General features: G+C 49.8%; 5 protein-coding genes across 5 annotated transcripts; all 5 read left to right on the top strand.

Moving 5' to 3' along the window:
• Positions 1–3632: 3632 nt before the first annotated feature.
• TGAM01_v206162 (glucan endo-1,3-beta-glucosidase) lies at positions 3633–5965 on the top strand (the record flags this gene model as incomplete). Its single annotated transcript, XM_018802586.1, has 2 exons — positions 3633–5733; positions 5796–5965. 2 exons carry the CDS (start codon positions 3633–3635, stop codon positions 5963–5965), a joined length of 2271 nt encoding a protein of 756 aa, XP_018664093.1.
• A 1071-nt stretch (positions 5966–7036) lies between these two features.
• TGAM01_v206161 (hypothetical protein) lies at positions 7037–7747 on the top strand (the record flags this gene model as incomplete). The annotated part of the gene is made up of 1 exon (XM_018802587.1): positions 7037–7747. The coding sequence occupies one exon, from the start codon at positions 7037–7039 to the stop codon at positions 7745–7747; it is 711 nt and encodes a 236-aa protein (XP_018664094.1).
• Positions 7748–9071: 1324 nt separating this feature from the next.
• TGAM01_v206160 (beta-mannosidase) lies at positions 9072–12138 on the top strand (the record flags this gene model as incomplete). The annotated part of the gene is made up of 5 exons (XM_024549809.1): positions 9072–9273; positions 9329–9335; positions 9408–9488; positions 9551–9780; positions 9830–12138. The coding sequence occupies 5 exons, from the start codon at positions 9072–9074 to the stop codon at positions 12136–12138; spliced, it is 2829 nt and encodes a 942-aa protein (XP_024405471.1).
• Positions 12139–12761: 623 nt separating this feature from the next.
• Positions 12762–14192, top strand: TGAM01_v206159 (beta-lactamase; the record flags this gene model as incomplete). Its single annotated transcript, XM_018802589.1, has 1 exon — positions 12762–14192. One exon carries the CDS (start codon positions 12762–12764, stop codon positions 14190–14192), a length of 1431 nt encoding a protein of 476 aa, XP_018664096.1.
• Positions 14193–14868: 676 nt separating this feature from the next.
• On the top strand, positions 14869–16665 carry TGAM01_v206158 (hypothetical protein; the record flags this gene model as incomplete). Its single annotated transcript, XM_018802590.1, has 1 exon — positions 14869–16665. One exon carries the CDS (start codon positions 14869–14871, stop codon positions 16663–16665), a length of 1797 nt encoding a protein of 598 aa, XP_018664097.1.
• Between the last annotated feature and the right edge of the window lie 461 nt (positions 16666–17126).

Here is a 17126-nt window from a genome sequence, read left to right as displayed (position 1 = left end):
GCGTTCCTGTCAGCAGACTAGTCTCGACATTTTTTTCTTTGTTTTCTCGTTGTCAGTTTCCAATCTGGGATAAAGGTGAAAGCTCGGCGTTCAAGGGAGTAAAACCTGTTATATAGGCAAAAGCGGCAGTGGCACATGCATTACTACAAGAAGGTACTAGATACTAGTAGTATAACCCGATACCCTCATCAGGAATTTGAGTCCAAGGATCAATTAAGTTCTTATATGTTATACACTACGCATGTGCGCAGTCCCAGTTTGTGCTAGATCTGGCTGTCGCTGCCCCGAGGCGGAAATAAGCTATGTCAGACGCGTGAGAATCGGAAATCGGGATTAGATGCTAAATCAGAGAGCTTATATCCTTATATTGAGCACATTACTAGGTAGCATCACCACTTGTTCTGGTATAGGCAGGGATTTGTAAGCTGCTCGGATCCAGCCGAGGTAAGCAGCGCACATGTCTACAGTCTGTTTTGGGGAATGAAAGCTGTAACAGACTGTAACTGACTGCATCGACGAGCGGAGCCATAGTATTGCGCATTACAAGATCTGGAGTGGCAGAGTTAATTACAGAAACCTAAAAACGATATTCCATGCAAACCAGCGTCTTGCATCTGGTAAAACTACCTATGAGTTCAATGCGAACACAAACATAGTAAGAAGCCAAATTGATGAATTGCACGCAGTTATAATTCCGAGAGTATTTTCTTTTAGACAACGATGGTCGAAATCAGGTATAATAGTCCTAGTAGTCGATGGTTCAAGATCTACAACGTTAAACCAGTAAATGATGCCTATACTACAACAATAGGAATAGGGCGATACACGTATTACTACGCTCTCTTTTCGCTCTAGTATGTATTATCTAAAGTCCTATTTATACCTCTGGCTTACTCCATAGTCTTACTCATACTTGTTAACCCTATTACTGTACTTCTTACATATTATAGAGAAACCCCTCGTAAGCATGCAGATGAGTGCTGCTCATAAGATCGCTTGACATTAGTTGAATGACGAACTGCCGAGTCGGAGGTAGCAGTCATATACTATTGGGATTTCCTTGGCTATTCCCCGGCCTTTCCCGAGCTTACTTATTAACCCGTTATTCCGTGCTCCATGGCTTCTGTGTTTCCATTCCTTCAAGTAAGTAGGTACTACTATCTTTTTTGGGAACGTTATACAGCATGTGAACTGTTGCATCTGAGCCTGCTTTCACCAAAATGATCAGTCACCACACATTTCCGTCTTGATAGGAGTACTATCGGCGGCAAGTGATAAGCATCGCTTGGGGAAGCCAATTATTAGATCGCTGTATTTCACCCCATCCTTGCCTTGAGAAGCTAATCGCATTTGGAATACTATGCTTGGAATGACATAACTGGCTAGTGCAGCACTGATGTATGACTTCATCTTTCTCATAGAAAGATATAGGCTAAACGATTATCACGGCACGAGCTGTGTTGGCAGCCTATTTATATACAAAACGCATAGGAGCCGGACTAAGATATCGCTTCTGATATGTCACTCTATCAGTTAGGATCCTTGATCCTTGAAGATTGTGCCTATCTATCGCTGTTCTTTTGAACATTGGAAGAGATAAGATAGCTCACGGGACATGCAGTGTGCCGACGGGGCGTGAGCCAAGCTGAAGGATTCCATGTCGGTGGCGTGTCTGTAACAGTTCCTGGCCATTCCTGGCTTGATATCGGAAAGCACTCGTTCCGCACCAAAACTTAGCTGCTGTTATACTTAACACGTACTTATACATCACCCCAAATGGTATTTTGTATATATGCATCACACCACCTGGACGCATGTAGGATATTGGCAGATGATATCTTGGATCGACGTCACTATAGGGCTGAAGACCCTCCCCAGATCGAGCGGGGCCTACCCTTCCTCGTGGCATTTAGAATCCTCCCGGAGAGAGGTGCATACTTTGCTTTTCACGGGAAACCTCGTGTCAAGACTTCAGATTAGTAATGCTTTTTGTAAATGCGATGCGAAGCGAAAGAACAAAGAGCCTGATGCAAAGACACAGCAAATGAACTGGCATTGCCAAGTAATCATGACTACGATCCTACAGGAAGGAAATATGTATATTTTGGATGGATAACGCTGTATAGATAAGGGTTGTAAATACCATTTATCTATATGTTCCACATAGGGATAAGGAACGAAACCGGTAAGCCTATTTTCGGAATATTCCATGATTCCACAGCTGGACCAAAGTGGTTCTTACTTGCTAGCCTACTGTAGCCCTATCGCTTCCCTCGGCAACAGTCTTATGTACTAAGAAGAATGGATCCACGATTTAACACAGCGAGAAGCGGGCGCAGCCACATAGTGATAGGCACAATCTCGCTAGAAACATGATAGATTGGATTCTCGCATGATGTCAGTGCCGCTATCGTGTCGAGATGGCTACATCCGCCTATAGCTTCACCCGCTAACTGATACTTTAGTAACAGAAGTGAAGACAAAACAGGCGCTTCTAAAGCTGGTAGCTGAGATACAATCTATCATCAAGAACTCTATTATGATCTCTTCCCTTTCATCTATTTTTTTTAGTATGCCAAAGCAGCCAAATGCTCAAGACCATGGATCACCCTGGAAAGACAGGACCCGCATCAGCTACGAGATTTTTCCCGCGTTTCGAATCATCAACAAAGTGCCGCGCTTTCAGTCATGCGACGCAACTTCTTCTTATGGTGTTGTTACAGTAACCAAGAATCTACTCTCTATTCAACTCCTTTTGTCGTGCCCCCTTTTCCTGAAATGCTGCAACAAATGTATCACTGATATTAAAACATATCTGATTATCTCATCATCACCTTGGAGGCTCCTCTGTGCCCCACGTCGCGGTGGCATTAGTCTCAGCCTCAAGCTCGGGCCCGTGTCAGCATTTAACAAGGAGTAATTCGATCTCAGCTACAATATGCTCCGTCCTCGACCATAGTCCAAACAGTACTATATATTCGGTCAAGCCGCCAAGGACCGCCGCGCCCCTGTATCATAATCTTAGCAGTGCTTACTAGCCTCTTGGTGTTTCCCTAAGAATAGCTGCTTAAAGTGGACTGCTCGCTGCCGATCGTTGTGAAACGCAGTGGGGGAAGAGTAGCCAGTTCCCGCCTTCTAACCAATGAATCGGAACCATCTTTGATGAACAGGACCACTTGGGTGAAAAACCACAGTAAGACGGCAGTGCCCCCCGTTCAATCACGGACGTGACCATTTTCCACCATTGCGAGCACAGCTGGCCTCGGGCGAGCCTTGCCTAGTTGTTAGAGATCAGCGGAGAGGTCCTGAAAGGATCTGCGTCGATGTGCTTTTTGACGGGCTGGTATAGGCAGGACACAATGGACAGCCCGCAAAAGCTAAGAGGCCCCCCGGGCCGATGGGCATGAAGACCCGGTCAGAGGAGTAATCGCAGCGGCGAGACAAGCGAGATTCTTTATATAGCTTTCGATGACTTCCGGGGCACGTCGCTCATGTTTTTGATCACGCGGTAACTCGTGGGTGTAGCCAGGCACCAGGATACTGTTTCTTTTATTACGAGCCTCGTCTCGTTGTTCATTCCTTTACTTTGCCTTCTTCTAGCACCCTCGCTTTAGTCTCTCCTTTTTATCGCCATGAAGTCTCTCACTGCTGTGGTGGCCTTCCTGGGCGCCGTGACAGCCTCGCCGGCAGTTCTCCGCCATCATGGCCGCTCTGCTCTGCAGCCTCGTGCAAACAGCTCCTTTTGGTATGCTGCCATGGACCACACCGGCCAATTCAAGGGCTCTGCTCCTTATGTAGATGCTTCCTACAACGTGTATGTTGCCGTCAGCCCTGGTGACGCTGGTTCTCTTCAGAATGCCATCGACTCAGCTGGTAGCGGCAACCGACAGAACGAATGGCTGGCATCGCAGCCTCGTGTCGTGTACATCCCATCGGGAACATATGAGCTCTCAAGCACTCTCAACATGCGTACCGATACCATTCTGTTCGGTGATGCCACCAACCCTCCCGTTATCAAGGCCGCGGCAGGATTCAGCGACAACTACCTCGTCAACGGCCAGGATCCCTCTACAGGCGATGCCGGCGAGCTTTCCTTTGCTGTTGGACTGAAGAACCTTGTTTTGGACACCACTGCTGTTGATGGAAGCTCTAGCATCTCTGCTCTTTATTGGGGTGTTGCTCAGGCTTGTCAGCTACAGAACGTCAAGATCACGCTTGCGCCTTCGGTCAACGGCAAGGGTCACACCGGTGTCCAGCTGGGCCGTGGATCTACGCTTGCACTCGCCGATATCCGAATTGAGAACGGCCAAACTGGTATTTGGCACAACGGCCACCAGCAGGCTCTCTACAAGAGCATCTACTTCTACAAGAACACTGTCGGTATGCTCATCAGCGGCGGCAACACCATCAGTCTGTTGAACCCTACCTTTGACAACGTTGGCACTGGTGTTTCCAACACTGGTGGAAGCCCCTTTATCGGAATTGTCGATGCCAACTCTATCAACTCGGGTGTCACCTTCACAACCACCGTCTATCCTTCCATTGTCATTGACAACTTGACCAAGGATACCGACTCTGACGTTGCTGTGATCCGCGGCACAACCACCGTCGGCGCGTCAAAGAACGTCATCAACTACAGCTACGGAAACACTGTTGGAGCCAACCCAGTCTACGGTGGTGTCAACGGCAACACGACTCGCCCTGCCGGCGTTGCCCCTGGTGGCCGTATTCCAGCCGTTGCCGTGCCCAACTATGCCAACAACCACGTTACCGACTTTGTCAACGTCAAGGACCCCAGCCAGAATGGCGGCCAGACCGTCAAGGGCGACGGCAGCACCGACGACTCTGCTGCCCTGAACAAAGTCCTCCAGTTCGCCGCCACTAACAACAAGATTGCCTATTTCCCCTTTGGCGACTACCGTGTTGAGTCCACTCTCCTGGTCCCCGTTGGCTCCCAGCTTGTTGGAGAGGCGTGGGCAACTATTTCCGGCGGCGGTGACTTCTTCAAGGACTCGTCCAACCCCAAGCCCGTCGTCCAGGTCGGCAACGAAGGCGACGTCGGCGTTGCCCAGATCCAGGACTTCCGCTTCACCGTCTCCGACGTCCTGCCCGGCGCCATCATTGTCCAGTTCAACGCCGCCGGCTCCAAGGCCGGCGATGTCGCGCTCTTCAACTCTCTCGTCACCGTCGGCGGAACCCACGGCGCCGATGCCCTGACCAACGCCTGCACCGACGCCAGCAACGAATGCCAGGCAGCCTTCATCGGCCTGCACTTCACCGAGAGCTCGTCCGTCTACGTGGAGAACACCTGGAACTGGATTGCCGACCACATCACCGAGGGCTTCAGCGGAGGATCCAACATTGCCGCAAAGGGCGGCGCTCTGGTCGAGTCCACCAAGGGCACTTGGCTCAACGGCCTCGGCAGCGAGCACTGGTGGCTGTACCAGCTCAACCTCAAGTCTGCCAGCAACGTCGCCGTGACTCTGCTGCAGAGCGAGACCAACTACGACCAGGGCGACAACACCCAGCAAGTCCCTCCCGCGCCTTGGACCGCCGACGTTCAGGGCTGGGGTGACCCCGACTTCTCCTGGTGCGATAGCACTGCCCGTTGCCACATGGGTCTCGCCAACTATGTCAATGGCGGTTCTGACATTTACTACTACGGTTCTGCTTCTTGGGCCTTCTTCAGCGGTCCCGGATACCAAGGCTGCGCTGGTTCCTATGAATGCCAAGGTACGTTTATAACATTTGACATGAATACCACTTCCAAGTTACAAGTTACTAACATTAAGCAGACTACATGCACTTCATCTCAGCAACTCCTACGAACCTCCAGATGTACGGCATGTGCTCCAAGGATACCTCCGTTGCTCTCCGCCTCGGTGACGGTACCAAGATCAATGCCCAGCCTGACTTTACTGGAGGCTGGAGCCCTGGTGCGGACATTGGTCGCTACACCTCTTAGATGTTTGGAGAGTGAGAGCATTTCCTCTAAGTAGTAAATTAATATGGCTGTATATTGCGTGGTGTTTGCATATAAATTGTGATTCTTTGTCTATATAGAATATTTCTTCATTGAAAGCGAATAGATATCCTTTCTAATATGTGTTTCTATTGAAGCTGTGGAGAAGTGTCGAATTCGAGGCCACAAGTTGTGTGACCTATTCTCTCTTGTCAAGTTTTCATTATAAGCCAGATCGTAGATGCGAGCAAGTAATCCGTTGTCACCCAGGAAGCGACAAAGTCAAAATCTTTCATAGTAATTTAATGTCTCTTCCGACGTCAGGTCCTCGTCAGCTGGCCAATGTAGCTAATTCGATCTATTGGAAGGATACAATAGTTAGGGATTCTGATGCCGATCCCGAGGAGACACGAATGACAAGGACACAACCAGCAGATAAGGTGTTTATACAGGGTAGAAATACACTGAAATGATAGCTGTAAGCTTTTATGAACAATGTACCTAAATTGTAGTCTTGACTAAATCCTTCATGTCGTCTCGTGTTATTAACATCAATGTATCTGTAGCTTATTCGTGCCAACACCTAAAGGCTCCCCCACCTTCAGTTACCTGTACAAGTACATGCTTACGCAAAGAAAAATACAAAACACCAAGACGTAGCTAAAGAGAGACTTGATCAACATTGTATTGTCATATGTTTAGAGACAAGGCAATCAGCTGCCTAGCCATTACTCGCAACACTGAGTCTCTACACACGCCACTTATTGTCTGGCTCTTGAGCTCGTTCTAGCTTTGTGCAGCTAGCGCCCGGCGCAAATGATGCAATACCATTCATTATCTCGAGAACTGAACACATCTCATGACTGCGACTGCTGACTGACACGCCCTAAGTTTGGCACGTGAATTTGTCAGCGGGTGCATCCCGATAGTGAAGCCAGATAAGTGATGCGTGCGAAACGATTTAATAAATGAGTTTGGAGTTTCTCTTTTTCTCAACTTTCTGCGCTTAACGAGATAGACTGTAAACTAACCGCGGGTCTTCGGCTCCAGCGGAAAACGTATTGAACAGCCATCATGGATCAATCAACGGGAATCATTGAGCGCGAGTTCCCCAACGCCGTCATATACAATCTCTCCCAGCCAGACCAAGTCACAGTCACACTCCCCCCGAAATCAACCTGGTCAAGCGGCCTCCACTGGCACGAAACGCACACCGAATTCCTCAAAGTCATCAAAGGCAGCATCAAAGTGCGCCTGGGCGACACCGACCAAATCCTCACAGCCACTCACGACAACCAGCCAGAACTCAGAGTCGAGCGATACGCCTGGCACGAATGGCAGCGCGCAGAGCCAGAGGGCGATGAGGTTATCGTCGTTGAGAGGACAGACCCCGCGGATGGCGAAAAGGCCATCTTCTTCTGGAATCTGAATGGAGTCATTTTGAATGCGGGGAGGGTGCTCAGCACAAACGTGCCTGGATTTTCCTTCTTTCCTGCGTCAATAAAGGACTTGTTAATCGACTTTTGGATCAGCCTGAATTTGTTCATCATATTTCACTCGCTCGACAATATTCCCGTGATTTTGAGCACATCGAAATACTGGGGTGGAAAGAAATTGCGTGCAAAGACGGGCTTGTCGGCGGACTGGTTCGTTTCTCACTTGCTGCTGTTGCTCGCTTCTTGGATCGGTCGCCTTTTCCGACTGCAAGCTGTGAGGGCAGAGTATACGCCTCCGCCAAATTATGAGCGTTGGCAGGATGATCATCGTTTCGACAAGTTGAAGTAATGATTTGGGGTGTTGTGTTATAGGGAAAGGGCGGAGCGTTTGCACATATTAATATCTATACTGTTAGTCCAAATTCGCTATGTAAAAATCAGATTTCTATTCAAGAATAATATCAAGTCTCAAACATGTCATACCAAGTAAAGTTCTCAGATCATTTTCTTAAGCGCCACGACGTTGATACTGGCCACTTGTTGCTCGGCTTCGATTTAAGCTTATTGACCCACGTCAATCTTTATGTGCTGAGTGGTGGCTTCGTCTGGTACCTGCGTCTCTCTGAAACAGAAGCATCTCAGATGCAACATGGTGTAGCTTTTTGCTGATCTTTCTCTTTCTCACATCACGATTCAGACGAGGCCTGGCTATGCTTCTCTTTGTAAGCCTACAGGCGCCAATGTCCGCTCCAAGTCGCACTCCTACCAAATCGTCCTATCCTTCGCTGCATTTGCGATTATTAATTCACCGGCTTGTTGCTTTCTCCTCTTTTCAAATTCCTGCACCAATACGGTATCAAATATTTTATGACACATAGACGTAGCATGCATCATGCTGTGTCGTAATCGCCATCGGAAAAGCAGCGGTATGGAGCTACAGCGTTGCACTCGGATGTAGCTCCAACGCTCTCCCCGCACTTTTCCTTTTCCTGATCCTCGGTCGAACAAGTTCCGTAGACGTTCCTGGCATCATACCATCAGGATCATTATGTCAATTGATCCGCCATCATCTGATTAGAAGATCAATTGCCCCAAGATTTCAATTACAGAACATCAGCCTTCAGTATTCCCGATCTAATCCCCAGTCGGAGCACATCCTTCTGCTGGTACAGCTCTACAAAGGAACTGGTGCTTTCCGCAATGGGGCCTCCTGCTTGGATGCGATCGCCATTGGTGACACGATAATCGTGGGGAAGCATCTGCCGGCGATTACCGGTTGTGGCGGCATTCGGAGTCCAGGGGTCAGGCCATGCTTTTTCGTCGAATGAAGTCATTCACACATACGGCCTCGCTGCTCGCCTTTACAGCTTTGCAGTGTTGGATCGACGCGACTAGGGCTCTATTTGACATGATGCAGAAAGCGCGTTGTGCAACAATGGCCGAGCATTCTTCCGGACCCCTCATTGATGTCTCATTCCAGGCAGGTATGGTTGAGGACTCTTGGGGATATAAATGCTGCGAGGGCGGCAGTTTAAAGGAATGGCCCTGTCTATAGTTTGGCAGCCTGGAAACTGCTTGGCGGCGTCTGAGTAAAATCCACAGCCTCCGCGCGTTGTGCGTGTGGCCATCATCGAAAGAAATAGGATTACATATTGTAACCTCATATTGTAACCATGGGGTTTACGAGGTCTCTTGTCGCCGCACTCGGCATCTTCGCTAGTGCTGTGAAGGCAACTACCGAAAGCTCCAACGCGGCAGCCATTCACGATCTGGGTGTTTTGAAATGGACCGTAACAAATGAATACGGCAACATCACCGTTCCCGGCAAATATCCTTCGCAAGCTCACCTGGATCTCCACGCAGCTGGCGTGATTGGTAAGTCAAATCACAAACAAATGCTGCTCTACAGCGTGCTGACCAACTGCCGCAGATGAACCGTGAGAATCCCCTCATTGATGATAATCACCAGGATTCGGTTGAATAGACAAGACTGATGTTCTGACTCATAGAAATTCTGGCCTCAATGACTTTGACTTGCGATGGATTGCGGCCCAAAACTGGACTTATACCAGCAAGCCCATTAGCGGACTGTGGGTTTTCATTGAATCAGTCCATCTTGTGAATGAACCTGGTAACTAACACTGGTTGAAAGGAGCAAAAAATCGAATACTGCTACTTGGCTAGTATTTGACGGCTTGGATACGTTCGCAACCGTCAAGTTCTGTGACCACATCGTTGGAACGCCAGATAACCAGTTCCGACAATGGTTCTACGACGTCTCTTCCGTTCTTGCGAGCTGCAAGAGCGATCCCGTTCTGAGCATTAATTTTGGAAGCGTGCCTCGCATCATCAACGCCATCAATGCGAGCAGCGAAGTGCAGCGTGAGTGGTCTTGGACACTGTCAGATGGTAGTAGCTAATGTGCCATCAGACTGGCCGGCTTCGGTGGTTTATCCTTTCGAGTATCCCAACCGCCAATGGGTTCGCAAAGAACAAAATGACTTTGGCTGGGACTGGGGCCCGGCGTTTTCTCCCGTCGGACCTTGGCTGCCTGGACGCATTGTTCAGCTCAGCAAGGGCGGTGAGGTGTACTCTCTCAACACTGATATCGACATCTTTCGAAAGGGCCAGTTCAACAACTTTGCACCCGATCAGTCCGCACCATGGGTGGTGAACGCAAGTCTCGACTTTGTGGGAACGCTGCCAAAGCATGCTTCCATGTCGGTGGTCATCACGGATGCAAAGGATAGTCGTTCAGTCCTGTATTCTGGCAGCTTGCAGGGCGTCACGCAGTCTGATATGACCATCACCGGCTCTGTGACTATTGATGCCAGCAAGCCGAAGCTGTGGTGGCCTCGAGACATGGGTAACCAGCAACTGTACAACATCACAGTCTCTGTCAGCAGCGCAGGGTCCAAGACGCCTCTTCTCGTCTCTCAGCGACGAGTTGGCTTCCGAACTATTCTATTCAGCTCAGGCAACGTCACGGAAGCGCAAGTTGCCAGCGGCATCACGCCGGGAAACAACTGGCACTTCGAGATCAACGGCCACGAATTCTATGCCAAGGGAGCCAACTTGATTCCTCCAGACGCCTTTTGGCCAAGGGTCACTTCTGCTAGAATGGACCGCTTGTTCGACTCTGTCGAGTCACAAAACTTCAACATGCTCCGTGTTTGGTCCTCTGGGGCATACTTACCAGACTGGATCTACGACATCGCCGATGAGCGCGGGCTGCTGCTCTGGAGCGAGTTTCAGTTCAGCGATACTCTATACCCTGACAGTCCAGAATTTAAAGAGAATGTCATTGGCGAAGTTACGTACAACGTTCGCCGCTTGAACCATCACGCCTCCTTGGCATGCTGGATGGGCGGCAATGAATTTGAGAACCTCATGCTGCCAATTGCCCAGGGCGCCGATCCAGCAACTTACCCATATGTTTTGGGACAATATGAGGATCTTTTCATCGTTACGATATTCAATATTCTGGCTGCCAACAGCCACTCCATTTCATACAGCCCCTGCAGTGCAAACAATGGCTGGCTGGATATTGACCTTAGTCTGCCTGTTCCCATCGTGGAGAGATACTATAACACGACTTCTGGGTACATCTATGGTGATACCGACTTTTACAACTATGACACATCGGTGTCTTTTGATACTTCCGCGTACCCAGTAGGTCGTTTTGCCAACGAGTTTGGCTTCATCAGCATGCCTAGTATCCAAACGTGGCAGCAGGCCGTCGAGTCTCAAGACCTCCATTTCAACTCGACCACGGTCATTCTACGAAACCATCACTACCCCGCTGGTGGATTGACCCGAAATGTCCGCAACAGCACTTTGGGCCAGGTTGAGATGACTCTCGCGGTAGAGCGATACTACCCAACGCCCGATAAAACTGATTCTGTCGCAAACTTCAGCGCCTGGTGCCACGCTACCCAGCTGTTCCAAGCTGACATGTACAAATCCGAGATTCAGTTTTACAGAAGAGGTAGCGGCATGCCGGAGAGGCAGCTTGGCTCGTTGTATTGGCAGCTCAACGATATTTGGCAGGCTCCAACCTGGGCGGGCTTGGAGTATGACGGACGATGGAAGGTGTTGCCGTATGTTGCTCGTCGGACTTACGATCACGTCATTGCGTCGGCTTTCTGGAACTACACTGCGAACCAGCTCGAAATCTGGGTTACGTCGGACCTCTGGGAGTCTGCATCTGGTGAAGTATCCTTGTCCTGGGTCGATCTCAAGGGCAAAGCCATCGCAAACAACGCGGGCATGCCAAAATCGATCAAGTTTGAAGTTGGTGCTATCAACACTACGCAAATCATCTCAACCAACGTGGCTTCAGATCTCAAGATTCCAGACACCAGAAATGCTGTGCTGATCATTGAACTCACTGCCAATGGCAAACTCCCCAATGCAGCCAGCAGTAAGACGACGACATTTACTCATCACAACCACTTCCTCCCTGTCTGGCCAAACCAAGCCAAGGTATCAGATCCCAAGCTGAAGCTGTCATATAACAAATCCAAGAAATCCTTCACTGTGGAATCCACGGCCGGTGTGTCCTTGTACACGTGGCTGACGCATCCGGCTGGAGTCTTGGGATTCTTTGACGACAATGCGTTTGTTCTGGCGCCTGGGCAGAAGAAGGAGGTTGGGTTTACGCTCCAGGAAGATAGTACTGGAGGGAAGTGGGCTGAGAAGGTGACGGTGGAGAGTTTGTGGGATTTGACTACGAAGTAGATGTAGACGTTGGGAATAATGAAAACAGTGTTATACTTACTCTTAAGTGCAGTTTTAACATCAGACATCGATTAGAGCCTGTAATGACATGTTATTTTGTCTTTTGACACTTATACTCACTTCCTCACTAATTTCGATACTTGACGGGAATAACCAGGCTCTGGATCAAGCTTACAGCGCAAAGCATTTGCCTTGCCTTCTGTTCAACTAAGCGACGTCAAATGAACGGGTACAGGTTCCAACGATTAACGGCTAAATACAATACCACGAGTCACGGTAATTCAACACACAAATCAGCACTTTTGCTAGCTGCAGCTAGCACTAAGCGATGTATACGAATTACGACGAATTACGATTTAGTGGAGATGGCGATGCAAGCTACGAATCAACTGCGTGGCCAACGGCCTTTTCCCTAGGATTAGCACTTATACAAATAGCACAAATATACTAAGAGGACTCTCATGATCGAATGTTACAGGCCTGGATTTGATTTCTCCTCCCGAAAGCATACGAAACAAATTTCTTTCTGTCTTCAAGTATTAGATTGCTTCATTAATCAGAGCCTCATCATTGCGCCTTTAAATCACCACTGCTACAGATACTCAACGCTTCTCGCCTACATCATGTCAACCCTATTCAGCCAGCTGGAGGATCTCATTCGCTCCGGGCACGATAATGCCAGTGCTGCCGCTGTATTAGCCCAGCTAGGCACACCCTGCGCCTCAGTCGCCATCATGGAAGACGGCGTAATATCATCTCACTGCTTCTCGACCGGCAAAGACGACACAGAGACCATCTTCCAAGCCTGCAGCATCTCAAAACCAACGTTTGCAGTCGCCTTGATGAAACTTATCGACGAAGGCAAGCTCAGCCTTGATAGCCGCATTGGTGATTTATTGCCACAGGATGTTCTGGACATTTTAACAAGAGGTGCAACTACTGCTCGCACATCTGCCATCAAAGGCATCACTGTCTCGCAGCTTCTAAGCCATACCTCTGGGCTCTCTCAAGGCGGTTTCCCAGGCTACTCTGTTTTGGACGATGCGCGGATTCCAACAACGCGCGAGGTACTAGCTGGAGCATATCCCGTCAATACGAAAGACGTGCATTTGCAGGGCTTTCCGGGCCAATCGCTGTCCTATTCCGGTGGTGGATTCACAGTGCTTCAGTTCATCTTTGAAGCAATTACGAAAAAGGACTTGCCCTCGGCGATGCAAGATATCGTCCTTGGGCCTCTGGGCATGACGAGGTCTTTTTACAACCAACTGCCGCCTGGAGAAAAGAATTCAGCAAAGGCGCATTATACAGGCTATACTCCCTGTGAAGATGCTCAGCGTGTCAATCCTGAACAAGCGGCGGCGAGTTTATGGACTACACCTAGTGATCTCTTGAAGCTTGTCAGGGCTGTGCAACAATCTCTCCAGAGCTCTAACAATAGCGGCTTTCTTCGACAAGAAACAGCAAAGACGATGTTGACGGTCGTAGATCTGGATATAGCACATTCATGGTTCATACCAGGAGATTCACGAACAGTCTTTTCGCATGGCGGCAGCAACTGGCCGGGCTTCAGAACATATGTAGCAGGATACGCGAATCTTCCAGGCGGAAGTAAATTCGAGGTGCCAAGCAACTGCGGCATCTCCATCATGACTAATTCGGCAGAAGGCGATTTTGCAATATGGAAATTATTGCAAGCCATACCGTACCTGAAGAAGTGGCCAGAGATTCCTTTACCCGTAGGCTACCCGGCGATTGTGCCACTAGGAGCTCCGAAAGAAGAAGTTGACGGTGGGTGGAAGCGCTGGATGGGCAATTGGACATGTGGAAAAAAGAGTTGGAGCATTCAGGCCGATGAGGCTGGTCAACCGACTATTCAGTATGACGAGCTGCTTCCTTTCCCGCTGCTGGTAGCGGCGATGGCAGCGAAGGGTAGCAGTGAGGTGGTGAACTTGGTAGTGGATGGTCTGGAGGTGTTGATACGGTTGCATGATGATGATACGGTAGAGGTGATGAATGGGAAGAGCTCAAAGATTATCAAGTTGGTTAGGGCTTGATATAGGCGCTGCAATATATGTATATATGGGAGTATACTCATAGAAAATGCAAGAAATATGTAGTCGATATAGAAATGCATTTGGGCGCAACAAATGAGAAACGTGATTTCAACTCTTCAACATGTGAACTTTTGCATGTATAGACGTGAACAAGCCCTTTTCACAGCGAAACCAAGAATCCATCGGCTTACACAACATCTAAGCAACTCGAGCAAAAACCTCCCTTTGGTCCCATCTACCCACAGACACCTCATTGTACTCCCTTGCACGACAATCAACATCTCCATCTCCATAGGCAACGCGCTCAAGCCACCACCCTCTCGATACAACTCAATCAAGTCTCACAAAGAAGCCCAACCACCACCAACAAAGCTTCATCCAGCTCTGCTCCGACTTACAGCGCGTCGCCAAGCCTTATAGCGCCCACCTGGCCCGTCCCAGCGCATTTCCAGCGGCTTTTAGCGCTCCCCAAATATCGATTGACGTCAACACCAGGTCTTGAAACGGCAATCCGGCACTTGCACGTCCGGATCGTCGCCCCGCCTAACATTCATCTCAGCTCCCTCCAACACAAAATTCATCCTCAATATCACAGTATCTGCCACCACTTCTCATTTCTTTCACTCTCTTCTTCTTCTTATTCCATCACAACATCACAAATGTCTAACCAGCAACCATGCCCCCCATCCGCAGGAGAAGCATCGCCTGGATTGCCCTAGTCGCCACCCTCATCCTCCTCTACTTGTACAACACCTCGACTTCTCCGCCACCGTCTTATACTCAGCCAAACCTGCATACAAACCAAGATGATAACTACTTCTGGAAGTCCCTGCCCGTTCATTACCCTCCGCAATCAATGCGCCCATTACCAACCACCACTCCCGTGAAATATCCCAATATCCAGACACCCTTCGATGAAGAAACCCCAGAAGCGCAAACCACTCGCCAACACCGCCAACGCGCCGTAAAAGACGTCTTCGCAAAATGCTGGTCATCCTACCGCGAATACGCCTGGAAGGCAGACGAACTCGCACCGGTATCCGGCGGCAAAAAGAACCCCTTTGGCGGCTGGGCAGCCACTCTAGTCGACGCCCTCGACACCCTCTGGATCATGGGCATGAAGCCCCAATTCGACGAGGCCGTCCAGGCCGCCGTCACCATCGACTTCACCAAGACAGACCTCAAACAAATCAACGTCTTCGAGACCAACATCCGCTATCTCGGCGGCTTCATCTCCGCCTTTGACCTCAGCGGTGACGAGCGCCTCCTCCACAAGGCCATCGAGGTCGGCGAGATGCTCTACAAGGCCTTTGACACGCCAAACCGCATGCCCATCACCAGGTGGGACATCCACGCCGCCATCAATGGCAGAAGACAGACCGCTCCGCCGGCACTGCTCGTCGCCGAGATTGGCAGCCTGACTATGGAGTTTACGCGGCTCTCGCTCATCACGGGCGACGCAAAGTGGTTTGACGCCGTGCAGCGCGTCATGGATGCCATGGCGGACCAGCAGGACTCGACAGCACTGCCCGGGCTGTGGCCACTCGTCGTCAGCGCAAAGGATCAAGTCTTCAACATTGGCAACACGTTCACTCTGGGCGCCATGGCCGACAGCGTGTACGAGTATCTGCCGAAACTGTCAGCCCTCATGGGTGGCCAAATGCCCCTATATCAAGACATGTACGAAAAGGCCGCCGGCGCAGCTATCAAGCACGCCCTCTATCGACCAATGACGCCCAACAACGAGGACATTCTCATCTCAGGCGCGATCAAGTCTGAAGACGGCCAAATCACCCTCGACCCGTCAGGACAGCACCTCGTATGCTTCCTAGGTGGCCTATTCACGCTCGGAGGCAGATTGTTCAACCGACCCCAGGACCTCTCCGCCGCCATCAAGCTCGTCAACGGCTGTATCTGGACATACCAAGCCCTCCCGCACGGCATCATGCCCGAAACGTTCCACATGCTACCCTGCCCATCTCTCGCCGGCTGCGAATGGGACGAGCAAGCCTGGAAAAAGGAAGTCCTCCGCCTCGCCAAAGACAAAGACAAAGACACCACCAGCGTGGACGCCATCATCAAACGAGATCGCCTCCCACAAGGCTTCACCTCCATCCCCGACCGCCGCTACATCCTCCGCCCCGAAGCCATCGAGAGCATCTTCATCCTCTACCGCGCCACAGGCCGGCCCGCCCTGCTCGACTCAGCATGGGCCATGTTCGAGGCCATCAACAGCACGACGAGCACGACGCTCGCCAACTCGGCCGTGCGGGACGTCACGCTTCCTCGGGAGCAGCAGCCTGAACTAGCAGATTCGATGGAATCCTTCTGGTTGGGCGAGACGCTCAAGTATTTCTATCTAATCTTCAGCGAGACTGATGTGATTAGTCTAGATGAGTATGTGTTTAATACGGAGGCGCATCCGTTTAGGAGACTTGTTCCGCGAAGGGCTGAAGAATGGCAGTCATTCTGAGATGAAGTTTTAACGTTGTGAAATGGTTTCAAATATTTGAGTGATATTGCTTGAGGGGGGGGGGGCGGTTCTAGATGAACGAGAGAGATGGGAAATTGCACAGGTAGACGACTTAATCTAGGATGGGCATTCTACGTTACGGGTAAGTCTTTGCATGATGACATACCATGATGGACGTAATTCCAGTGCATGAAAGTCTACTAGATAACTCTGGTCTATCTTTTTAAAGTGATACACCATATAAGTTGTGAAAACGTCGAGTCTTATTGCTAGTATACTCAATTAACAAATACACAAAGCTTCCTTCAACAGACCACCGCAGCTCCAGCATATCATTATAGGAGCTCAATGGCATCAAACATCAAGACAACACAACACCTCACAAATATCGCACAAGCATCACTACCAAAGACGCGAATATAAGTTAAACTTCTAATCTTTTCGTATTCATCTACGATAAA

This window comes from Trichoderma gamsii, assembly GCF_001481775.2.
Source record: "Trichoderma gamsii strain T6085 chromosome Unknown Scaffold_20.2, whole genome shotgun sequence".
NCBI classification, from domain to species: domain Eukaryota; kingdom Fungi; phylum Ascomycota; class Sordariomycetes; order Hypocreales; family Hypocreaceae; genus Trichoderma; species Trichoderma gamsii.
This window is presented reverse-complemented; position numbering and strand designations above follow the sequence as displayed.